The sequence below is a fragment of the Ictalurus furcatus genome, chromosome 7 (assembly GCF_023375685.1).
Source record: "Ictalurus furcatus strain D&B chromosome 7, Billie_1.0, whole genome shotgun sequence".
Lineage (NCBI taxonomy): Eukaryota > Metazoa > Chordata > Actinopteri > Siluriformes > Ictaluridae > Ictalurus > Ictalurus furcatus.
In genome coordinates, this window is record NC_071261.1 from 31169505 (window position 1) to 31196159 (window position 26655).

Below are 26655 nucleotides of genomic sequence, written 5' to 3' on the forward strand. Positions count from 1 at the left end.
TCGTAGCAATGACCCACCTACCAGCATATTTTTGGGAAGAAAACACTACATGGGGAAAACGTGAAAATCCACACAGACAGTAACCCAAGTTCAGAATTGAACAGGAGACCCTGGAGCTGAGAGGCAGCAAATATACCAGTTTTTTTCTGTGCTATGGGTTTTAGCAGAAACCTAATGTATTATGTCTAATCTAATCTATGATGAGGTTAATCAACTTGAGTTATGGTAGGGTTTAACCACAAAAGTATGTTTAGTATGAAGCATTGCAGGCATATTGACATGATTGCTACAGCTAATAAGCACTGAATTGTCATGTTTTTTTTTGTTTTTTTACAGATGCTATTCTCAACATGGTGAACAACATTGCTGCTAATGTGTTGGGTGGAAATCCAGAAGATGTTAATTCTTCACACACACACAATCCTGCAGCTACACATGTTTGAACAATGATGTACACTGGGGGTGTCCGATTTTATCTGCAGAGGGCTCGTGTGGCTGCAAATAATATTATAAGCACAAGTACAATGAAATTAAGATTTCTCCACTTGTTTTGGAAGGGGGGGGGGGGGGGGGCTAGGTAACAGACAAAATAATATCTACTGTCAAGCATTTCTTCATGTAAGGTGAGAATAACTTTACCCAAAGAGTAAAGTAAGAGCTGTACATGTTAGTACTTTGAAGACCAAGCTCCATTAGTGGAATCAAGTGTGGCTCCAGCTTGGTTGGGGAAAAAAACCCTGCAAGCACACCAGCCCTTTGCAGATAATATTTAACACTATAAATGTACAGGTTGCACAATGAACAAACACTTTTAGAAGGAATTTGGTAGTTAGTCGGCTTAATTATTCCATTGTGTTCAACAGGCAATTATTCTTCCCTGCATTTAAATGCGACTGAGACGTCAGGAACTCCAGTTCAGACAGCCCCCCCAACCTCATCCAAGATTACGTGAGTACCTGAGAAGATTTGTTTAAAACATTTTACAATTCCCAGACAATTCCAGTTAGCAGTAAAAATACTGGACACAAATTAACCAGATTTTATAGTCAGTAGTACTACCCAAAGTTGCAGTGCTTATTGGATTCTTTGGTAATGAGAACAAAAGTCCAGGTAGCGTTAGCAGTATGCAAGAGACGGTCTCATTCCTTTCAGTTTTTGCCAGCTTTCATTTGTTGTTGAGTGACACGTTCCTTTATTTTCCTTCTATTATGTAATTCAGGATGGAGAGTTTGGAATCAGATCAGCAGGCATTGAAAAAACTCCCCGAGACCCCCTCAGTGACGCAAGGTAGAGACGCAGGTCCGACGGCTCCTTTACCCACCGCCTCACTCTCAGAGACTGCAACACCGTCAGCTCCAGAGTCTGTTGGGACCACAACAAACAAAGAAGATCAAATCGTTACTTTGCTGCCTGAGGATGAGGTGGATGAGCCAGACAAGTCCTCCAGCTCTATACCACAGGACACAGAGAAGGAGCGGGTGAAGGCTCCACAGGAGCAGCAGTACTCAGGAGTGAAGGAGAGTTGGGAGCACACTACTGACTCCAGTTCTTGTGTTGTGTCGCTTAAAGAGTACCTCCTGCAGAGCTGCATTCCCCTTCAGAAGAAGACAAAAAAGAAATCTCAAGAATCACATTCTCAACCGAACACTTTCCACGAAACGGAAACCTCAGTCCCAGTCATAATCTCATCATTACTGATGCAAGTGCTCCACACCCAGACTGTGGAGACAGCCTTTCCAATGGAAGCTTCTGCTAGTGGTTGTTCCATCTCTTACTAAGAGTGAACATGTGCTTGAATCTGGATCTGTGGATCTTGCACCAAGTCTTACTTCAGCTCTGGTGACACTTACATGCTCTGACACTCTTGCCTCTACAGCCACTCATGTTGTGGATTTTTTGGACCCTTCGGCTGTTGAGAGTTCTGATTTGAAGCTTAATGAGAAGAGCAGATATAAACCATTGGAGAACAAACGCACTTCCATTCTCACCAGTAACTTGGATCTGACATCCACTCCAGTCTTAACCACTAAAAGTGATGAGATGGATCAAGTCCAGTTGTCTGTATCTGCAGTAGAGAAATCTACCACTGAAAAGAACACCTTGACTCCTAGTTTGATGACCAGCACCATGGATCAGGTGACATTTACCCCTCTATCAATTTCCACAGATCAGTCTTTTTTCCAACCAACCGTAAGCAAAAGTGTAACTCCTGCTGTATCAATAACAGCTGCCCCTCTAACAGAACCCTTAGAGGTGGTATCAGTTGTAGCAGAACCTAAAAGTTAAGATCTGCTCGATGAAGCTTCCCTTGGAGGCCACAGTGTCAACATTCAATCCGAAACCTCTACTAATGGCCAATCGGTGCAACCATCGTCCTCTGACTACTACGCCGAAATCCCCAGCTCCACCGATGCACCTATCCATGGCTCCAGCCAGAAGGAGTCAGTCTTCATGAGGCTAAACAACCGGATCAAAGCCCTGGAGGTGAACATGTCACTCAGTGGCCGTTACCTGGAACAGCTCAGTCAGAGGTGATTACTGCTCTTACTGACCATTCTTACCGTGATTTCAATAACAAACCTTATTAACGTAATTTATTATTAGATATTTTCTACCTAGGCCCAAGCTCTCGCCATGACATACTCATGAGCTGAGCAAGGAAATTCGATATATGGATGACTCCTTCAGTTTTGCTTTGAATCCTACTTGCTTGTTTGTTCTGGCTCATACTTTTGTTTTTTCATAGATATCGAAAGCAGATGGATGAGATGCAGAAGGCTTTCAACAAAACCATCATTAAACTCCAGAACACGTCAAGGATGGCTGAAGAACAGGTCAGCAAAATTAATAACTTCATCTCGCTGAACTTTTCCTCTGTAATGTATTGAGTGGTGGTAGGTTATGGAATGGGATGTACGGAATAAAACACTAGGGTGTGTGTTTTTGTCATAGGAAAATTATTAATGATGGGGTGGTATGATGTGGCCCAACAAAAAGCTGGAGTTTACCATGGAGTTCCCATCCAAAGTTGATCATTTTCCAATGACCGCACAATATTCCTTATTATTTATACCACAGCAGTCAGTTGTTTCAACACCAAAATGCTGATGGACTGAAACCAAGCCCTGATGTATTTTAAGATCACTGTTGAGACTGATATGGAATGAACATTGCACTCTGAATCAGTGGTCCTAGGAAGGAACAACAATTTATCAATTGCAACAATGACTAATTACTGCCTTCGAAAACCAATAAAACCTTTCATCTTGTATGTAATTAGTTGTGTTATTTGTGCTGTATAATACTGGAAGGTAGTAAAAGTCCAGCCACTATTTCCCTGCTATATAGTAGAAAACTGAGCCATCTTATTTATGTAATGGTTTGGCTCTTGCTGGCTCAAATTTAGCCTATTACCCAAAAACACTTAAAATTCAACATAGAAGCAAATACTCACATCTATCTCCGAACCCAGTTGGAGATAGAAAAAAAGACACCAGCCGTGAGTGAGAAGAAGCAGGGTCCAGATTTATTGGTTCCGTTCCACCACACGAGATCCACACCGATGAGAATTCTCAGAAGTGATCTGACACCCGGAGCTCAAGCTCCAGTATTTATACTGTATTTACACAGTAGATAACCAATATATTTCAAAAAGACTATGATATCAATACCAATAGGGTTAAAAAAAGAGCTCATCTACATTACCATTATGTTTTGAAAAAGGCCTTTCCAATTTACCATTAGGTTCTGAAAAAGGGCTTTCCAAGTTACCATTATGTTTTGGAAAAGGGCTTTCCAAGTTACCATTAGATTCAAAAGTGGAGAGACAAAACAATTTAGATTGACCTTGGTCTCACTATTATCTCGCGGGGGGGGGGGGGGGGCAGCTTGACTCAGCTACCCTTATAAATGGCTCCTCATGGTTTTCTCTTAAAATTAAGGCCTTCCTTGCGAGACAAGAATCTTCACCATCTGAATTATGAGTAAGCTACATTTTTCTGTATTTCTAGTTTATAATTTATTTTCATATTTGCTCTATATCTCTATTTTATATATAGTTATACTGCGTGCAAAATGGTTTACTGTACTTCCTACTTCATAATATCATTATATTACCCTTCTACTATCCTACATATCCTACTACTCTTTATTTTTATATTTTATTATTCTAAGATATTACCCTTATAATATCTTAATACTCCTTTTTATTATTCTTATAAAGTTGTAATGTTATGTGTGTGAGAGAGAAAGACAGAGAGTGTGTGTGTGTGTGTTATGTCTACATGCCCGCCCTTGACTGTACGAGAGTGTGTGTGTTATCACTCCTCAGCTCTTATACTTCTTTTTGACTTTTTGACTAATAAACCATAGTGTGTTACTCTTAAAAGATATTTAAAGTGTGAATCCAATTCGTCAATATCCGCGTAATACCGCTTCTGTGTGTCTAGGTGCCCGTTGTCATTCCTTCTTCTCCCCTTTACTGGATCTGGATCTGGATCTGGATCTGGACACTCATTATCAGCTTGTGCATCTCACTGTTGATATCATGGTGCTACTTAACTTTCTTCGCAGCACCCCCTCTGGAAATGGAAATGCGGGGTGTCCCCCCCCCCTCTCCGATACAGAATCTACCCCGTGAATGTGTGTATTGACGCCTCTACACAGCCAGAACCCCCCTCCAGCTTTCAGTCTGAGGAAGATGTCACCTTCTCTGATCTGGGCTCTGACCATTCTTCCCTCTTCTCACCTTTCAGTCCGCCCCACTCTCAGTGGTCCTCTCACTTCACCTTTTCTGACTATCCCATGTCCCCAGGACACACCCCATTTTCTTCCCCCTACTGCTCTCCTCAAGATTACGCACCCACCAGTCCTGTGAATTATCAATAAAATTACATATTACTCATACTAGGTCTCCCTCATGTTTATTTCATGTCATTTTTATCCACAACATTTCCCTCCTCTGAGGCTATAAAGCCTCATACACTACCTTAATTAAGCGGGTATCTGTGGAGAAACTAGTTCTGCCGCACCCCATGGCCGTCCCACGCTAGCTGTCGGAGGATTACTCTTACGAAGCCATAATCCCTGCGCTCGTCCTCGTAATCAAATGGGTCCCTTACAGTAACCACTTCTATGCTACACTGATCAGGATAGGAGCTGAGGAGGGTTTGTAGACCTGGTGGGAGACATGCTAGCGGTGTGCGCCCCGAGGCTTCATAGTAGATTGGCAGCTGGAGAATGGGCCTTAGGGCCCCTACGTCACGTCTACTTTGCGCCGGACCCATGTAGATGTACCTAGCCGTAACTCTTAACCCTTAGCTTCTCCTTTCAACTATATATAGATATGTTATCTCGAATCTAACTACCTTGATTATACGTTTGTTTGCCTGCATCGATTATAAGTGTGATTAACTGAGTTCCCCTAATCATTCATTATTACTACTGCCGTCGCTAGTTTAAGTATGAGTGGCCACTACAGTACAGTACGTGGATCTACACGTCCCTATCTTTCTCAACTAGGCCTGTCAGCCCACAGTTTTGTATTTATCGGGACCTGCAGAGTCTTGCTTCCCCCAAAAAAACAAACCCCAATCCTTCGCAGTCAGGGGTGGGCGAAAAAACCTCCTATGAGGAAAAATTCCCACCCTGCCAGCACTATGTGTTCGACAGCACCATTATACTTCTCTCATGCCTGAGTGCGTCAAATCACAAACATTTTATACAACTTGACAGTCTCTGTTGGCAGTATCTCTCTGTATGCTGGCTGTCTTCAGCTCAAGCACTTTACGTACTGTAGAGAGCCGCCCTTTGGGGAGAGGTTAGGCTAGCACGTACACCCAGGGTATGGATCTTCACATCTTCTCATCCTGTCTGCCATTGACTTGAGAGTTCTACGATAGCAGACCCCCCGTTGACAGCAGCTTCGAACACAGCAGCTTCGTACTGGACCTTCACGTGTTCCCCACCATCTCATCATTGGAGGATTGAGCATCCTCCGGGGATCGGGGGTCGCATGTTCTTGTAGTCCGCTGCTGCCTTGTAGTCAGCATTCTCTCGCTGCTCCGGGTCTCCCACCTCCGGGTGAACACCTCCCCCCATTGAGGCGGTAACGCCTCACCCATAACAATGCACTCAGCTCTTTTCCTGTGAATAGATAGCTTCATACATAATAGTTAGTGGTCCCATATATGTTTTTGATTCATCTGCAATTACTCCAGTGGCAGTCCATCATAAGGAACAGACACAGACATGGGTCGACCCGTAAGCATTTCATGCGGTGTTAGATACATATTACTGTTAGTCCGCATGCAGTGACCTAATAACGATAGGTCATTAGTGCAAGAGGTAGAGCATCTACCGAAATATGTTTAGTATCAGCACAAATTACGTTAACTTGAGATGGTATGCCAGATCTAGGACCTATCCCTGGTCAAGAAAGAAATTTTCGAGCACAAATATCACACTCAGATTATCCTCCGCCGTTGAGTGCAAAGTGCAGAAGGTACAATCAGAATCAATTTAACTGTTTGCTCGATAAGTGGTGTTCCAACGCTTTTTCTAAAACCGCATTGCATTCAAACAACTCCAAACAGACGACACAATCCATGGGTCTAAACGTCAGTATTTATCTATAGATTTATGTATTGGCAATTCTACCCTTAACCAGGTTGCACTCTGTAGTGATAGCTTTTAATTCAGCCAATTGGGCAGATCAGGGTGTTCATAATGTTTGTGAAATTTCGGACCCGAAACTTTTAAGCTTGAGGAAATATGAATTTCGGCTAGGCAATCGTGAGTGTTCTCAGTGACTGGCTCTACAGCATTAATTAGGCACTACAACACTACAGTTGGTGTGTTAGGCACACTAATAGGTTTAAGAAATTCATTTTGGGTGGCACATAGACTAACCCCATATCCCCATATCCTGTTCTTTCAAAATAGAAATGACCTGGTGTGATGAGTGTAAGATCAATGTGTGAGAGAGCAATTTTCCCAGTGATCTGCACTACGAGAGCAGCTCCAGCCATGGCACGCAAACGTGCTGGCATTCCTTGTGCCACCAAATCCAATGTTTACAATAAATAAACTAAAGACCTGCAAGCGCCCCACACTCCTGAGCCGGGACCCCCTCAACGGCGCCCGCTCTCTTAGTCACATATAAGAAAAAGTCTTTGTTGTAGTTTGCCAGCCATAGTACAGATGCAGAGCATAAGTCCATTCAATGTCAGGCTTATCCAAAGAATACCCAGATCTCAGGATTTTTGTCATGTAGCGAGCAATCAGTGATCCACTGCAGACCATACTTGATAACGTCCAGGAACATTTGTTGTGCTTTTATGGGGCGGAGGATGACCCCAATCATGTCCTATCGGCCTTGGGAGCGTGCAAGGGAGTCTATGACCACAGAGGAGTACACCGCAGGGGAGCCCACAGCCCCCGAAGGAGACGCTCCCAGGTGTACTACTGATCTAGGAATGTTAAGGGGAGTAACGGCCTTGAGCTCTCACATGCAGTCACTTGGAAAAAGCGCTGACCAATAATAATATCATGTGGAATGGAACGGGTTACAGTGGGGACATCTTATATATATATATATTCTATATACAACATACTACTAAATAATGGAGCTACTGGGATGACTAGTTAGTTGACTGTGCAACCTTTGTGTAAAATACCATCCTCTTCCAGCCTTAAACATTGGTTACTGGGTGGGTGGGTAGTATTGCAGAACTTAAGTTGGTATTACAGCTTGCTGTAAAAATGCTAGAATAAGTGGGCATGTTCCTTCATCCTTTTCTGAGGATGGAGGACATTGTTTACAGGACACAGGATGACTATACTTCACTTTAGCTTATTACAGTGTACATGTTACTTGCCGTGCTTCAACCTTATGTAGCCCACAATGTGCCAGGTATGTTAGCACGTTCAGGATGAGGGGTGCCACCATCACTGTCCAATTTGGAATCTGGAGACAGACAACTGGGAACACACAACTGCAAAACCCATCATTAAATGTTCACTTTATGCCCCAGATCTAGGCCTATTAAAACGGTGAATACTTATCAAGTGATTTACTGTACACTGATTTTAAAGAAAGCCATTCAAAAACAATTCAAAATGAGGAGTTCAGTTTTTAACGTTTCTAATGTATTAAGACTTCTGACGTTTACAGAGCACTCAAATTGTTCGATATAAACAAATCACAAGGCCCTGATTGTGTGGAATCTGTATTTTTGAATTTTAGCAGCTGATATTATTTCATCTCTTTTAACTTATCATTTTAATCTTTCATTAGACAACGGGGTTATACCAGAAATTTGGAAATCAACTTTTTCTTATTAAACCAGGGAAATCCCACTATATTCGATCATTACAGTCCAGTCCCAAAGCCTCCTGTCCTATGCCCCTTTTAGAAAGCCATTTCTATGTTACCAGTTTGCAAAGACATGTTATCAGTCTACAAAAAAGTCTAAGGTCATATAAACATATCAGCACAACCGTTGTTTTGAAAGTCCTAAAACAATGTCACGGTACCTTCTGCACTTCCCTGTTTGTCGATTTTAGTCGACACAGTGGATCATGAAATATTGCTGCAGAGATTAAATAATGTTGGTCTATCAAATCATTTAAAAATTATTAAAGTAATCTCAGCTTCTGTAATCAAACGAATAACACCTCTCATAAAGGGGTCTTCCACTCTCATGTTTAGTTAATCTGTAAAAGAGTTCTAGTCTGTTGACTTTAAAAATACAAACCCAATTGGCAAAGATTCATTCTGATCCCTTCCTGATTTTTATTCACCAGAAGGATATTGAGAAAGGAAAACAAAATTCCTTTAGTCTAGGACTATTTGTGGTGTACACTAACCTAACTTATTAATATCCCACCTGTGCTAACGAGTGATAATCCCAATAATACAGAATTAAAATAGAGTAAATGGGGTTGAGATCTAGACATGTATTTACAGTTCTCTAGTCACTTTTATCCCACTATTTTTTATTCAAAACAACCTAGTAAATTTGGTTTTATGTGTACAACAATACTGTTTAGTCTAAATGGTAGACATGCATGCACCCCTTTGTCCCTTATTACTTATAACCGTATCACACTCAAAATATCACTCAGACCCCCCTCCATACATGACATTTAAATTTTGTTCACTTTATTTTAATATATCTAATTAGGAGTAATGTGAATATGTATTTAACTTAGTCTAAAATAAAATTTATCATCTATGAGCTTTGTTTCAATTTACCACCAATTTGTTACCTTGGCTGAGTGCCCAATTGTGAAAGGCATAAGATTCCTCCTATAAATGTATCCATTTCATTTAAACTGTATTTGACCATATTACGATAGTGTTAAATCTACTCATGTCACAAACCACATTTCCCATCCTGCACTGCGGTCCACAAACATGGCTGGCTGCCATGGACTGCAATTCCCAGATCACACACACCTGCATCCAGTTCTCAGCTCAGTCACAGCTACCGTATAACGACTTATCAATACACTTCACAGATTATGCAGTATATGCTCCATTCCTCGAGTTTGTGACCACCGCTTGGTATTATTTAAATATTGCAACTTGTATACTTTGTATGACATATCCATAGCACACCGTACAGTATATATATATATATATATATATATATATATATATATATATATATATATATATATATATATTTATATATATGCACACACACATACACATACACACATACATACACTTGCATATTTACACAACTACTTTATTCTATTCACCAATCTACGGTTCAGAAAAGAAACAAATCACTTCAAACTACACTGTTGCAAAAAGACTGTAATTAAACTAACTCACAAACTCATATCAGCACAACATGTCAGCAAAAGGAACCATTATGCAAGGCTGCCTAATCCAGATACTCGTACTCCCTGCAAAACCCGAATTCCACATTAAGTAATCACCACCTTATTCTAATGTTACGGACTCAGATATCACATCTGTATCAGGCGTACAACACCTTACAGAGAGTTTAAAATGTGCAGACTACTACTGCCATCTGATCTTACTAATTATTCATCACTGGACATAACCAGCATTTAAAGAGAAAATATACAGAAATTATTCATCATTATGCAACAGGAATACCACACACCAGAAGAACTCACACTTACACTGCTTAACAATAGACACGTACCCGTATAGGAATCACAGATACACAAATTAGTTATGGTTATTCCAGCTCTTGTTAGCGAGTCAGTTCACTGGACTTACTTACATTTATTACTGCTGTGAAGGTACAGTGCTCTCTAAAACCAGATGTTTAGGCTCAACATTATCTCAACAGGGAGGATGTGACCTAGCCTGATACGAACCACATTGGTCCTTGTGATTAGGCAGAGACTGTAACCTCGGGTCTGTTTTACTTTTCAGGGTTTTTTTAAAAAATTAATTTGTTAAGTACATCACTCAAAAGGAACAGGTTCAAATGTCAGCTGATCAATTTTATCATTAGTCAGGCAAAGATGTCGATATGCCTGTGCAGAAGAAACGACGTGGCACAACACATAAACTACCATTAAAGTTCTTTCCGGACGGATAACATCAAAAAATACTGATTGTTGATAATTTTTACAGGAATATGTTTAAGCTTATATATATATATATATATATATATATATATAGAGAGAGAGAGAGAGAGAGAGAGAGAGAGAGAGAGAGAGAGAGTGAGTGTCACCTTGACTTTAATGTGTAGTGTGAAGTTTGATAACTAAACGATTGGAAAAAGGGGAAGAAAAAGAAATCTCTCGCACGCGCTCTCTCCCTCTCTCGCGCGCTCTGTGTTTTAGATAAACGTCATCATGGAACTTAAAACAGTTTCATTCAGTTTCCAAACAGGGAATCACACAGAATTCAAACTAAAATTAAAAGAATGCTTTGGAGCATGCATGCTTTTGACCAGCCACAATCTATATATGGAACTGTATACAGTCAGGGGTATGATTAGTCCATTATACAATGAAGGTATGATTAGTCCTTCTGAACATCACCATCGGGTCATAGAAAAAGAACAGGTATGCTATTAGCCCTGTGGTAATAGGTACCCTAATCCCTAACTACTCGGCAAAACCAGTGCTCTCCGGAACCGGTGGTAGGGGAGTATGCAAAGATCCCTGCGGAGACTGAAGCTCAGGAGGCACGCTTAACTGTGCTTCAAGGGCCTGCAGCGTATCCAAGTCAATAGTGCCCAAAGGCAAGGCGGGGTCGTCAAGGTCCTGCCAGAGAGTGGCAAGTGTTGACAGAAAACCTCCTCTGTTGGGGTTACTTGCGGGCTGGTAGCTACGACACCCGTCACTTCTACTCAGGGCGAGATAACAAGGTCAATATCATTGAACGGAGGGGAGAGAAGCGGAGAGCTGGTTGGGCTAATGGCATCAGACTGAGCCGGTCTATCTAGTATTTCCACAGCCCGCCGCTTAGCCTGGACTCGAGTGCCGTAGGCAGGGCCCAGAGATGATGCATCCGAATCACTGTCACTGTCGGTTAACACCTCCGCCTCAGTGGGCTGCCTGGTATTGGCAAGGCCTGGGGTCGTAGGTGATTCTTGCCGTCCCGTACCTGATCCGGCGCGGACGCATTGGTTCAAATGATACCAATGATCTCTCCCCTCAACTTTCACAGCCGTGGCTGTTGCAGCGACCACAGTGAAGGGTCCTTCCCGGCGTGCCCCGAGGGGGCTCTTCCTCTTGAAAGTACGAATGTGTATTTGGTCCCCAGGTGCCACTTGACGTACATCCTCCCGTACCTCGTTCCCTCCGTGGACTGCCTTTCTAACCTGTGAATACAAATGTCTATGGATTTGGGTGAGGGTTCACACATAATCCTGAATTTCTCCCTCCAATTGTGCCAAAGACGGCCCTGTGTATGGACCTTGGGTGAACGCCATAGGCATTGGGCGCCCAGTAAGCATTTCATGAGGAGTCAAGTGCGTCATACGATTGGTCTGTGAACGCATCTTCATCAATGCCAGTGGTAAGGCTTGGACCCAGTTTAGGCGAGAGCTCTCACATATTTTTGCCAGTTTATTAACTAGGGTACCGTTCACTCGTTCCACCATGCCCTGGGATTGAGGATGATATACACAACCTAGCTTATGATCTATCCCCAAGGCAGATGCAACATTCTTGATGACGTTATTCACGAAGTGGGTGCCGTTGTCCGAACTCAGAAAATCAGGGATACTGAATCGGGGAATGACCTCGCAACATAAAAATTTAGCCGCGGACCCCGCGTCCTCCTCAGAAGTCGCAGTCGCCTCCAACCACCTGCTGAAGCGGTCTACTATCACTAGAATGTAGCGTTTCCCTTCTATCCTGTTGCCTGCTCCCATGTCTACATGATCCATCATTATATGCCGGAACGGTCCCGTCGGCGGGGGAATATGTCCTAAGGGGGTGGTAAGGTTCTTTCGCACGTTATAGTTGATGCACACATCACATGTGTTCAACACTTGGTCCACCTGAGGGGCCAGCTGAGGGGACCACCATTCCTGACGGATTTTCCGGATAATTTCGGCCTTATTGGCGTGATCCAAGCCATGGGCTTCTTTGATCAAGAGTGGGAGGTGGCTGACTGGGGCTATACACAACCCTTCTACGCTGCGCCATATCCCAGTACCCGCCTCTTTTTTCGCCCCCCGTTTAATCCACGTCAATATTTTGTTCGCTCCTGCAGAGTTTTGTATCCTCACTATACGGGCCCCATTGTCTTCCTGTGGATGCTGCAGCTGGCTCTCCCCGTCCTGAGTTGGGTCCTGGTCCTGAGTTGGAGACATCATCTGTGTAGGCCCTGTGGCAGCTTTCGCAAAAAAATTATATTATTATTGTCATTTTTGGGGGCCTTTAACTAGACACCACATTCATAATTTATGGAATATAAATAAAAGGTCCAAATGGACTAACTCACTCATTTCTCAATAATGGGCTGACAATACACACTTTTTCCCCACCTTCAGTCTTCCTTTTCCTGGATCACACTATCTGGGAATATGTTGTTATATATTACAGGTCTAGAAGTTCTTATTTACACAATGGGCAGTCTGACAGATGTCTAAAATATTTACAATGTTCGTGCATGCTCCCCAATTTTTAAAACACTCATACAGCAGTTATTGATACCAAATTAATTATAATACACACAGTCTCGCTGGCTCACCGAAAGTATGTACCGGATTACCAAGCTCACTCTGAAGAGCACACACACACAGAATTGTCTTTCCTTGTTTTTTCTTTTCTTTTTTTCCCCCCTCCTTCCACACAGACACGCAGATAAGAACAGACAGGAACACACACATACACCCCTTTCTATCAACAACGCCGGCAAGCTCACATACACACATTGTATTCCACACTATTACACCTATTTATTTTATTACATGAGGTTTCAGAGTATAAAGCACCTCCACACCAACTCCGTATGTATGAAGCTTACAGTCATATAAATTAAATGCAACTTTTCCCCCGAAACTAATTTTTAAAGCTTATCCAACACACATATCTCCTTATGTATGGAGCTCATGTTCAGAGCACTAATAAATACATTTTTCCCTGTCTCCAAAACTTATCGCACATGCATGCACGCTCTCATACCACACTCATATTATAAGCACACACATTTGTTATTACACATTCCATTCATACACCGGGCACGCTGTTTTGCGTGACCCGGACCTGGGCCCAGGATTTATACCCCTCTCTATCCAGACCTGGAATCTTTTACCAGCGGTATTAGGGGTCCCCACCAAAGCAGCCGCCACCTCAAGTGGCCGGTATCTGGGGTTTGAGGCCTCATATCCACCTGCTTCCTATCCAGCCCTGGACTTTTTAACCAGCGGTACTGCAGGACTTTCACTCACACAACACACACAATTTCATTACACAGTCTTATGAAGCCTATTCATAGCCCTTATACAATTACAAAATTACAGTTGGTTCACACTTCTCTTACCTCTTCTCACTCACCCAAGGTTCTTTGGGAGACCAACTTAGTCTTTCTTCCCACCCTGGGGCTTCCCAATCGTAACAACAGACCACTAAAACAGAGCTTTGAAATAACAGGCATCTGCAATGCCTTCTTCCTACACGGCCTATCTGTTGCTTAGAGAGTGAAGTCCCACGGGAGAGATTACAGACATATAGATCTTAGCCCAGTCCCATCTGGGTCGCCAAATGCTGGCTCAAATTTAGCCTATTACCCAAAAACACTTAAAATTCAACATAGAAGCAAATACTCACATCTATCTCCGAACCCAGTTGGAGATAGAAAAAAGACACCAGCCGTGAGTGAGAAGAAGCAAGGGTCCAGATTTATTGGTTCCGTTCCACCACACGAGATCCACACCGATGAGAATTCTCAGAAGTGATCTGACACCTGGAGCTCAAGCTCCAGTATTTATACTGTATTTACACAGTAGATAACCAATATATTTCAAAAAGACTATGATATCAATACCAATAGGGTTAAAAAAGAGCTCATCTACATTACCATTATGTTTTGAAAAAGGCCTTTCCAATTTACCATTAGGTTCTGAAAAAGGGCTTTCCAAGTTACCATTATGTTTTGAAAAAGGGCTTTCCAAGTTACCATTAGATTCAAAAGTGGAGAGACAAAACAATTTAGAGTGACCTTGGTCTCACTATTATCTCGCGGGGGGCAGCTTGACTCAGCTACCCTTATAAATGGCTCCTCATGGTTTTCTCTTAAAATTAAGGCCTTCCTTGCGAGACAAGAATCTTCACTATCTGAATTATGAGTAAATTACATTTTTCTGTATTTCTAGTTTATCATTTATTTTCATATTTGCTCTATATCTCTATTTTATATATAGTTATACTGCGTGCAAAATGGTTTACTGTACTTCCTACTACTCTTTATTTTTATATTTTATTATTCTAAGATATTACCCTTATAATATCTTAATACTCCTTTTTATTATTCTTATAAAGTTATAATGTTATGTGTGTGAGAGAGAGAGACAGAGAGAGTGTGTGTGTGTGTGTGTTATGTCTACATGCCCGCCCTTGACTGTACGAGAGTGTGTGTGTGTGTGTGTTATCACTCCTCAGCTCTTATACTTCTTTTTGACTTTTTGACTAATAAACCGTAGTGTGTTACTCTTAAAAGATCTTTAAAGTGTGAATCCAATTCGTCAATATCCGCCTAACACCGCTTCTGTGGGTCTAGGTGCCCGTTGTCATTCCTTCTTCTCCCCTTTTACTGGATCTGGTTCTGGATCTCAATCTGGACACTCATTATCAGTTTGTGCATCTCACTTCTGATAACATGGTGCTACTTAACTTCCTTCGCAGCACCCCCTCTGGAAATGGAAATGCGGGGTGTCCCCCCCCTCTCCGATACAGAATCTACCCCGTGAATGTGTGTATTGACGCCTCTACACAGCCAGAACCCCCCTCCAGCTTTCAGTCTGAGGAAGATGTCACCTTCTCTGATCTGGGCTCTGACCATTCTTCCCTCTTCTCACCTGTCAGTCCGCCCCACTCTAAGTGGTCTTCTCACTTCACCTTTGCTGACTATCCCATGTCCCCAGGACACACCCCATTTTCTTCCCCCTACCGCTCTCCTCAAGATTACACACCCACCAGTCCTGTGAATTATCAATAAAATCATTTTTATTCACAACACTCTTAAGCCAGCAAAAACATGGACCGGTCCTTAAAAAGGTTCAAGGTTGCATCCTGAATCTGCAACCTAGTTTTCATCAGACAATTTCTGGTCCTGAGTTATGTTAAAGTTTCAGTAGACTTTACTGGGATGCCAGAACAGCATGTTATTAATCTGATCTTTACTTTTCTGCCTGTAGGATCAGAAACAGACCGAGTCTATACAGGTGCTGCAGAGGCAGCTGGAGAACGTGACTCAGCTCGTCCTTAACCTGTCACTGCAAGTGAGCCAGCTACAGAGAGAGGTATCGACCCACTGCCCTGACCAAAACCACTGTATATGTGCATGTGTTTGAACAGTGTAGGCTACATGTTATGTTGATCAGTAAACTAATGCTGCTGTGTTGTGCAGGTCTCTGACAGGCACAGCTACCTGCTGCTGTGTGTGGTCCTCGGCTTGCTCATCTGCATCGTCATCTGTGTTAATTACTGTCGTATGTCGGCAGAGAATCTGTCGACAGAACCTGACACGTACGTACCAAACTCCTACAGCTACTGCTGCCCTGACAGGTGAGCCTCAGTACTCACACAGATTTACACATTTCATTTTAGATGCGTTTTATTTGTGCTGGCTTTGATTTAGTCTAATTCAGACAATCCTGATGATTTTCAGAGATTCCCCTGATGAGGACGTGAACCCAAAGCGGAGAGCAGCTTATCCATTTGCACGTGAGTTCAAATCCCAGCACTGCCAAGCTGCCACTGCTGGGCCCTTGAGCAAGGCCCTTAACGCTCAACTGCTCAGTTGTATAAAGAAAATTAGATCATTGTAAGTCGCTCTGGAGAAGGGCGTTTGCCAAATGCCAGAAATGGTTTAGTGGTTAGGATGCTTGGTTTGTGAAAAATATAATTTTGCCCCCTGACACTCATGGGCACATGGACCACGTTGTCATTTATTTCCTGGACCTGATCATGCAGCCTCAGGGGACTTGATTATTTATTTATTGAAATTGGTCGTACCTTCATTACATGTTCTTGTCGGTAACCTTTCACATTTTTTACAGGTCCAAGTGAAGCATATAATGTAGAAACTCGGAGGAATTCAACCAGGAGTAAAAGGGTATTCAGGCTTTTTTATTTTATTTTTAATCATTAATTAGTACTCAAATAGAACAAACCTCATAAATACATCAGGGTAATTATTTATGTCCTGTTGAAAGTTCTGTGAACCATTTTGATTGGATACAACAATTTTTCAAATGAACGACTGCTCTGTCTCTCCTTCCAGAAAAAGCGTTGTAAAATGAAATCCGGCAGAAAGCCAGAGACGATAACTCCCACGCTACTCTCCACCCTTTCAGTCCCCAATGGAGGATTGTGGTGTAATGACCACCGTCCTCACAATCTGGACTTAAAGCTGCCTCCTCGTAGCTTCGTCCCTCCTCCCTTCTCCTCCAGAGACTCCTCGTCAGAGGGAAGCTCCGAAGACTCCTCCCAGTCAGACGAGCCTTCATTCTGCGGTATCGCCTCCTGCAGCCGCCTCTGTGATCCTCTGCCTGCTGCAAAGAGCTGCTCCAAAAAGAGGAACCGCTTGAAAAAGAGGAGCACTGTACTCAAGCAGCTTCTTCAGCCTGTGCAGTGTAACGGCCCACCGGTCACGGCTAAGTTCACCCTGCATGGCTTAATCACAGGCTCCACAGAGCTGAACACGAACAGGCCAGGAGTCCCATTGCTTCCTAAAAAGAACAGTTATAACTGACAATGCTAATGATGCTGATCTCTATAGCCACTGCTGATTGGTAGCTACTAGGTAAGCTACACTGGTAGCTTTAACTCCTGTGGTAATGTGGTTATTCTGTGGATGTAGGAAATATGCCCACAAGGTTTTGCACATTGGGACAAGCATCGATCATCATCTGCCTAGCAGACTGGAATCAGTCAAAGTCAAAATCACGACTAAATCATGATTTAAAATGTCCGAATACGCTGCTGTTTTTAGAGGGGAGAATCATTTGCACAGTTTTTAAATTGGTAAGGCTTGCTTATGCTTTACATTGTTTTTTAGACTTTGAGTTAAAAATTTTGTGTGACTCGGTCAAATGCAGATTATTTGTTAATTGCAAAATGTTGCTATTTTTATAAAAATGAATCAGAAACTATGTTTTTCACTCTGAGTCATTGCTTATTATTCTAGTTGTTATTGTTAGACTGGGCTATATTAAACTGGAACACAGGAAAAATCAGACTTCCCATTCCCGCGCACACCTATCATTGCTCTTAAATCAGTTTTTAACACCAACTACATTGTAGTATTTAAAGGAGATCTATTATGACCCTTTTTACAAGATGTAATATAAGTCTCAGGTTTCCCCAGAATGTGTCGCTGAAGTTTCAGCTCAAAATACAAAATACCCCACGGGTCATTTATTATACCATGCTGAAAATGCCCCTTTTTGGGTGGAAGCAAAAAAAACACTGTTTTTGTGTGTGTCTCTTTAAATGCAAATGAGCTGCTGGTCACTTATCTGTATATAAATGAGGTGTTACTCACCTGTATATATTCATATTCTTATTCATCTATACATACTTTGAGGTGTTCATAGTGTACATATTACCATCATTATTATTTTTACTACTATTATTCAAATTGTTCTATTCCTATTATATATATATATATATATATATATATATATATATATATATATATATATATATATATATATATATATATAAACATTGTTTCTATTTTATTCCTATTTAATGTGTGCCATGATTTCCCCTTGCTCTTCCCCGCCGAAAACCAAGAACGCGCTTCCGGGTTTTCACTGACATTAACTTTCTACATGTGCATCTGTTATGGTTTATGTCCTGTCTCCGCCCCTGTATTGTCATTGGTTGTTTCCCATATGTGTCATCATTAGCCTCAACTGTTTTGTGTTCACCCTTGATTATGTTTGTCACTTAAACCCCTCATGTCTCTTTGTATTTTGTGAAGAATTGCGTGAGATTTTTCCGCGTACCAATCCTTTCTACCTTGTTCCTCGTTTTGTTCCATAGTCTTTGATCTTGTTTCTCATTTCTCATTATGTGCTTTTGCCTTGCCTGTTTTATGCCTGTTTGCAGATTTCCTGAACCATTGCTTGTTTCTGAGCACGCTTTTGTTTCACAATTTGGATTTGTCTGCCTGTCTCTCTTTAATAAACTCTTATCTGCATTTGCATCTGTCCTAACCTCCATTACATTCTGTAATGTGACAGAATACTTCACCTCACCATGGATGCAGTAGATTCAAGAGGCTGACGTTGGAGAAGGAGGGAAAATTCTCCCTCATTAAGAACAATCGGGAATGGCTCAACATGATGTACTCCGTCATGGGGTATACCAAAGGGGAACCTTCTAACCAGACTGGAACCATGTCCCTCCCTCCCTCCCCCACTGTGGTCTCGTACAGCCTGCCATGTCGTTGGAGAATGTCATTCAGCCTCCCTGCTTGTCTGAGGACGCCACTCAGCATCCCTGTTCAGCTGAAGACGTTGCTCAGCCACTTGGTGCAGCCAAGCGTTCCGCTTATAGATAGATAATTTATTGGTCCTCAAAAAGAGGAAATTTGTTTCCACGGTGGGTGCGTACAAAAACATAACAACATCATACATATAGACCATCATAAACAATCACAGGCATAGAGGGGAGAAGGGGACAAGGAGAAAAACATCAGGATCATCATACAACAATGAATCTGACATCACAATGGCTGAGTACCTATGTGTTTAATGCTCATATAGCCATAGGAACAAAACTCCTACCATAGCTGGCCTTTCTGCACATGGGTAGTCTATACGTGCGGCCAGAGGGAAGGGAGTTGAAATATTGATAAAGTGGGTGGTATGGGTCATTCAAAATTGTATGTGCCTTCCGGAGCGTAAATGAACTAACACAGTCTGATAAATTAGGGATGGGAATACCAATAATTTTCCTTGCTAAATTAGTTATTTTCAAAAGTTTGTTCTTATTGGTTACTGTTAGCATACTGAAAAAACAAATGGCACCATTCATAAGAACTGGTTTAATAATACTTCGGTACAGAAGAAGAAGCAGACTAGGCAGAACAGACAGATATTTAAGTTTTCTTCCCTGTTCTGCCTCAGACATCACAACGCCAGGCTCCGCTTCTGACATCGCTTTGCCTTCCTGCTCGGCTTAGGACGTCGCTCTGCCTTCCTACTTGTCTGAAGATGTCACTCTGCCTCCATGCTCCTCTGAAGATGTCAGTCCTTTCCTTTATTTCATGCCATATGTCGCTCCCCCCTCATGCTTCACGGAGAGCATTGCTCCTCCTCCTGGCCTTGTGGGGAACCTCGCTCCCGCCTCTGGCCTCATGGAGAACTTTGCTCCTTCCTCTGGCCTCGTGGAGAACTTTGCTCCTCCCTCTGGCATCATGGGGAACATCGCTTCCTCCTCAGGCTCAGCCTTGAGCTTCATTCCTCCCACTGGCTGTGCAGTAGCCATCGCTCTGCATTCAAGCCAGGCTGGGGATATGACGTCATCTCTCTGAGGTGCAGAAGAGACTGCTCCACACCTGAAACTCAGAGAGCATGCCATGTTCCTGTCTGAGGCCGAAGAGACGGCCTCCCAAGCCATGTTCCTGCCTGAGGTCGAAAAGACGGCCTCCCAAGCCATGTTCCTGTCTGAGGTCAAAGAGATGGCCTCTCAGGTGAAGATCCTGTCTGAGGCTGACGAGATGGCCATGTGAGATATATATTTCTTTCTTTGAATAAACGAGAGATCCGGGCACTTAGATGGTAAGCCATCATATCCTGGTGTCTGCTTGCCAGTGTCTTTAGCACATTTTTAAAGTTCTATGTGTCATGACTCGTTTGAAGAAACAGTGTTTCTTCTTCTTGTTGCCTTCAAAACACATGGTCAATAAGTTTACAAGAGGACCAAAACATCTAATCAGCTCTGGGTAATGTTCGATGTAATGATGCTTTGGCCGAAGTTTAAAGACCGGAAAGACTTCAAGAAGAATTTGCCTGTGGTCCCTAATTTTACTCTGTAGATATTGAATCATTTCTTCTGTAAATGTTAGGGACAGCTTTAACTCCACAATGTATTTTAATTGCATTAACACTGCCCATGCACAATCTCCCTCTGTTATTACATACAACAAAAATGGAAGCATTCGAAGTAATGCAGCGTTTTCACTCTCAGATCACTCTCAGGATCCTCATAAGCAGTCTCTGCAGTTGCAGAACTGCCATCACCTGCAGTGCAATCTGTAAGATTTATTAAAGAGGTCCAATGAGGTTAAACTATCATCTACATCATGGGTTCTGGTTGTGTGAGCTTTAAATGATGAATAAACATTTGTGCTACACCTACAATTCTTATATGGGAATGCTACTCTTTCATGAACTCTCAAATGACCAAAATTTAGCGTTTTTTTTTTTTTTTCCTGAAAAAGGTTACTTAATCCCACATAAATCACATGTGTTCACAACCTGTACTGCTTGACATGTATTCCTCTTATCTTTCTCATTATGAAATCGTGATACATGTATTTTCCGTGCATTGAATGAAATAAATGTGCAGATACAAGAGTCATATAGACAAGGTAAAGGGCTAACCTTTGAAAAATGGCTATGTTGCAAATGATAATGCTTAAGAAAATCTGCCTGGGTACATGAGGAGGAATCACATTAACCTTCATTTCTAATCCATCACCCAGATCAATGCCAATCTCAGAAATTAATTAAAATGGGGAGTTACCGTTTTAAGGTGCGTTTAGTCCTCATTTTTTACAGATTTGTCTGCACTGGTCCCCACATGCATTCAAAAAGTTTTTTTTTTCACTCGCATATAGGTCTGCTATCTGTCCACAAAGTGTAACCTGTATAAAGAAAACAGAAACACAAATTAACAGCAAGGAACAGACACGTTGATGAGATTAAATATGCCTATTTTCACAAACTTCTATATTCAAATTGGAGCACGCAATTAAAAATATGCTGATTTTAGTTTCACAGTCATTTGTATAAAATGTGAAATAAACTATAGTTTTAATAATGACTACTTCTATCTATAAAGCTTAGTTTTTTTTACTCAGCATGTTATAAAAATAGCCAAATACGTACTATTTGTGCTGCAAAACGATTATCCACAATGTTTGTTCAAATATACTAATATGCTAATGAGATGAGGTCAATTTAAAAAAAAAAACAACAACTATGCATTTGAAGGAATTCCAACTATGAAGACTTGTAAGCCTTAACACGCAACAATTGCGCTCTCTTACTAAAATACTTTGTTAGAAGCACATGAAATATGTTCATTACTTTAAAAATACTTCATATTTAATGCATATTTTAACCTACAGATGGTGACATTACGTGACAATGGCACTGCACTCTGTGTCGATGATGTAAAATGGTTGCATTTCAGCAGTCAAAAGAATTAGCTACTAGCCCCCACAGCAGGAAAAGAATGTCACACTGTGCTGCTTTTGGATGTAATTTTAGTCCTTGTTTGCTGTGATACAAGGGATATCTGTAAATATGAGCAAACCCATAAGCATCTTGTTGATGTGTTTTTTTTCTGTAAATTCTCATAACGTAAAGCTCCTGTAAAATTAGCCTAAACCCCCTAGCCAAGGCATACCCAAAGTAAAATTAAAGTTATTGTTGAACCTCTTGGATTACATGTATGGTTTTGGTCTCTTCTGAAAGGTGGACTAAATATTTTTTATATAAATTAATTGTTTGGACCAGGGGTGTCCAATCTTATCAGCAAAGGGCCGGTGTGGGTGCAGGTTTTCATTCCAACCAAGCAGGATTCAACCTGATTAATCAGTTGATCTTGGCTTTCAGTAGACTCAGATGTGGCTTCTGGTTGGTAGGAATGAAAACCTGCACGTACACAGGCCCTTTCCAGATAAGATTAAACACCCCTGGTTTGGGCCTTTACCAGTGTAACAAGACTGTTTTTGTCAGGATATAATTGATCAGTGGATTACTATGAGACTTCATATGAGGTGAGTTGAATCGGTTTTGTAAGTGTTTGTTTGTATGTCGGTGGTCTGACAGACGTTGATTGTAGCTGCTGTTGTGATTGTATCTCAAAACAGTTTATATCAGTGGAATCACAAGAATCTCAGCTTTCCAACGACAGGAGTACCTTCATACACACAGAAGCTGTAGATAGCATAGATTTGCTCATATCATGGCGTCAACTCACTGGCGGGCCGTCGGAATTTGAACAGGATAAAGTATATGACGGCGAGACGGCTGATAATCTCTAAAATGGTTGATATTAGAATACATTTCATTATAAAACGATAGTTTAATCCATATGCTTACCTTGAACAACAAACTCTCTCGGTTGGCAAAGACGTGCAGTTGCTACCCAGACACCATGGATTTTGCCCCACTCTCACCTCCTCACCTCTCTGATCGTCTTCATTCCGATGTACATTTTGAGTAGTCTTGTATATTAACCTCCTCGCTTATGTTACGCTCGGGTTCAAATTGAAAAGGCTGAAGACATGTTTATGTCACTGGAGAATAAAGACCGTTGCAAACATTTGATGTCACTACCCAGAATGCATTGCGATGTAAACAGCAATGGCGGCTTACGAGTGCAAGGATATTTATAATTTTAAAAAAATACCTGACATCTAGAATATATAGATGGATTTATATAGCTGATGTCAGTGTTAATCTAATAAACCATACAAGTCTTCATAGTCAGGGTTCCCTTTTAGAGTTAAATTACTGTTTTTACTTATTTTATTTCAGTTCCTTGAAATCAAAACATTAATATCGTTAAATACAGTAGAACTTATTAACAGTTTTAAGTATAGTTACCTCATTTTTAATGATACTGTTATACTGTTCAGGAATACAGTGTGGTTTTTGGCCATGAATCATCAACTTGCAAAAGATCTCTATATCAGAACTCCCTGTGACAACATGAAGAAGAACCCTTGATAGGAACCAGACTTGGAACCCATCATCTAAAGGTAAGTGGGATTATAATGATTACAGTGTACAAGTGTACACGGACGTATGTTCAGTAAGCTTTAGTTACAGTAAGCAGTTAATTAAGTTTTATTAGACCCCTTTGGGAATGAAAAGAGTCTACTCTTTTTTTGGGAGCCGAGTTGAAAGCTCCAAATCACTAAACCGATTCGCAATTCCCTTCACTACTACAGAGGAAAGGAGACGTGTTCCTGGAAACCATGTGATGTTTTAGATTATAAGCATAAAATGTGTGGTTTGTTTCAAACACAAAAGAAGCGGGAAGGGCGAGATTCATTCCCAAACACTGCTGACAAAACTGAATCTCAAGCTATTCGGAGTGCTGTGTTGAAGGATATAGAGAATTAAAGTGTTGATATTTCATATGATGTTAGGACTAGACACAAGTCAGTCATTTTCATTGGCTGGTTTTTAACCCTCCTTTATGACTCTCATCAGGTGATAAAGAAACTCTGATTATTTGGTTGTTTTCTCATTATTTCTCATCTCCTTCTCATTATTATTCTCATGGTATCAGTGTGCCACAGTTGCTTCCTTCTGCAGAAATATTATTCAATCTTAAGTCATTCATATTTCAGAGTTATTACTGGAATTAATTTTGACCCCCACATTTACACATTTTAAATATGGTATTTGCTTCAGGTGTTCATTTTGTAAAAACAACAGGATAAGTGTTTATATTTAAATTTAGGTTTGGGCTTAAACTATACTACAATCCAACACATAACTCTCACATAACAGCTTTGGATACAATTTCACATATAGATTTTATGGGTCAAGTAGTCAACTAATATCAAATATATTGCTAAGTGCCAGGTCAGGTATTAGGTAATGTACATAAACTGTTTGGTACTATACATGTAGGTTCCAAATTATTGGATGCATTACCCATCCAAAATATGAATGCATACAATAGCTATCAGCAGCACTCTTCATGAATAACCTATGATTAAATGAAAGAAGAACAAAAAGTAGTTTGTTTCTTTCTATGCTGCGTGGGGATTTTTCTTCCAAAAGGAAGTGGTCCTGTATGCAACAACAGACAAAAAAAAAAAAACAGAAGTAGTCTTGTACTCTACCACCAGTTTCCTAAGAAAGCAGAATTGTGTAAAGTGTGGTTTTGGGCCATGAATTCACAAATGATTTCTATAACAGAAGTATAAAATATCTGGGGGTGCACTGATCACTTTCCAACCAGTAAATATAAAGAACTATTATGTTAATAGAGAAATATTCCACTTTCCAAAATATAAAAACAAGAAAATGCAGGGAAGAGCTGTTAATTCCCATGGCTAGTAATTGAGTAAGGCTACAAATTGGGCTGGTGGAAGATTTAACCACCCTATCTGGTATAACAATACACGACTATTTCCTTTAAATAAGTATTAAGTTTGCAATATAGAAACACATGTTCTTTATATCACTGGTTCAATTCTGTTTATATAGCAATTTCAACCAAAGAGATTGCCACAAAGTCGGTTTACAGAAATCTGGAATCCTCTAATGGAAAGTGGGATTATAAATCATTTTTATAAATCACAAGAACAGGTGTGCTTAAAGTGTGTTCAGGAAACTTTATCAGTATTCTATATTCCCTAATCTTTCATGCTGCTAATCACATATAGTACAACTGTAATGATGGATTGTGAAGTATTTTTTCTTCTCAATAAAGATGCAAGCAGGTACAAACGTGGAGAAGAGGAATAGTCTTTAGTGAAGCTTCATGCATGTGCATACGCAGGTGTTGTCCCTTCAAAGTTCAGTCCTCAACTGCCCACCTGCCAAAGAGCCCTTTCCCAAAACATCTTTGTACAATACAAAGTATAATGTTATTTTATTAATCAGAAGGAAGAGTAATATGTTAAAAGTGATTGTTAGGCAAAGAACAACTTGGCCTAGTTTTGAAAATAAAAACTGGCAGTGAGCCATTTGTGAATGGAAAAAGTCGGCTCTTTTTTTGGGAGCCGAGTTGAAAGTTCAGACTCACGTGTCGCAATTCCCTTCACCACTATATGGGAAAGGAGACGTGTTCCTGGAAACCATGTGATGTTTTAGAATATAAGCATAAAATGTGTGGTTTGTTTCAAACACAAAGAAAGCTAGGAGGGGCGAGATTCATTCCCAAACACTGCTGACAAAACTGAATCTCAAGCTATTTGGAGTGCTGTGTTGAAGGATGCAACTTAAAGTCCTAGACATTACATTTCACATGATGTAACCCTCCCTTATGACTCTCGTCAGGTGATAAAGAAACTCTTCTTGTTAACATGGTCATAACACAGATATTATAGTATCTATAGTATCTTTCTTCATTGGACTGATTTCTACAACACAGGTACGTTAAACTGAAACTCATTCACATTTACACTAATATTTACTGTTATGCACATCTTCTAGTAGAGTAAATAAAACCTATTAATAAGTAAGTTATAGTACTGTTTATGTAAAAAAGTTTATTTGGTTTTAAAAGGTATTTAAGTAAAAGTGGATAAATGCATAAAAAACAGAAAATATTTGGTATTAAGTGAGTTGTGATCAGTGTGTTTGGAATTACTAGATATTCTTCTTCTTCTTATTACTATTATTGTTATTATTGTTATTATTATTATTATTATTATCCATCCATCCTCTATACCCCTTATCCTTTTCAGGGTCACGGGGAAAGCTGGAGCCTATCCCAGGGAGCATCGGGCACAAGGTGGGGTACACCCTGGACAGGGTGCCAATCTATTATTATTATTATTATTATTATTATTGTTGTTGTTGTTGTTGTTGTTTGACTTGAGAACCTGTGGTGTAGCCAGTATTTACTTTTAGTTGATAAGGAAATATACTAAATAAAGTAACCATGAGATGTGGATTTTATATTCATTTCAATATTATTTTCACTATTATACTGCATCCTTGGTTGATGTCAGACAGCAGTGTAGGAGGTGATGGCAAAAGTGTGTTATTT

At 40.8% G+C, this 26655-nt stretch overlaps 2 protein-coding genes across 2 annotated transcripts in view; both read left to right on the forward strand.

Moving 5' to 3' along the window:
• LOC128610739 (uncharacterized) overlaps positions 1–26655 on the forward strand; it is an 84168-nt gene that overhangs the window by 52675 nt on the left and 4838 nt on the right. The window lies entirely within an intron of this gene.
• On the forward strand, positions 1221–17425 carry LOC128610738 (SUN domain-containing ossification factor-like). Its single transcript, XM_053630156.1, has 6 exons — positions 1221–1521; positions 2288–2531; positions 2747–2834; positions 15867–15971; positions 16079–16236; positions 16984–17425. The coding sequence occupies exons 1-6, from the start codon at positions 1221–1223 to the stop codon at positions 17423–17425; spliced, it is 1338 nt and encodes a 445-aa protein (XP_053486131.1).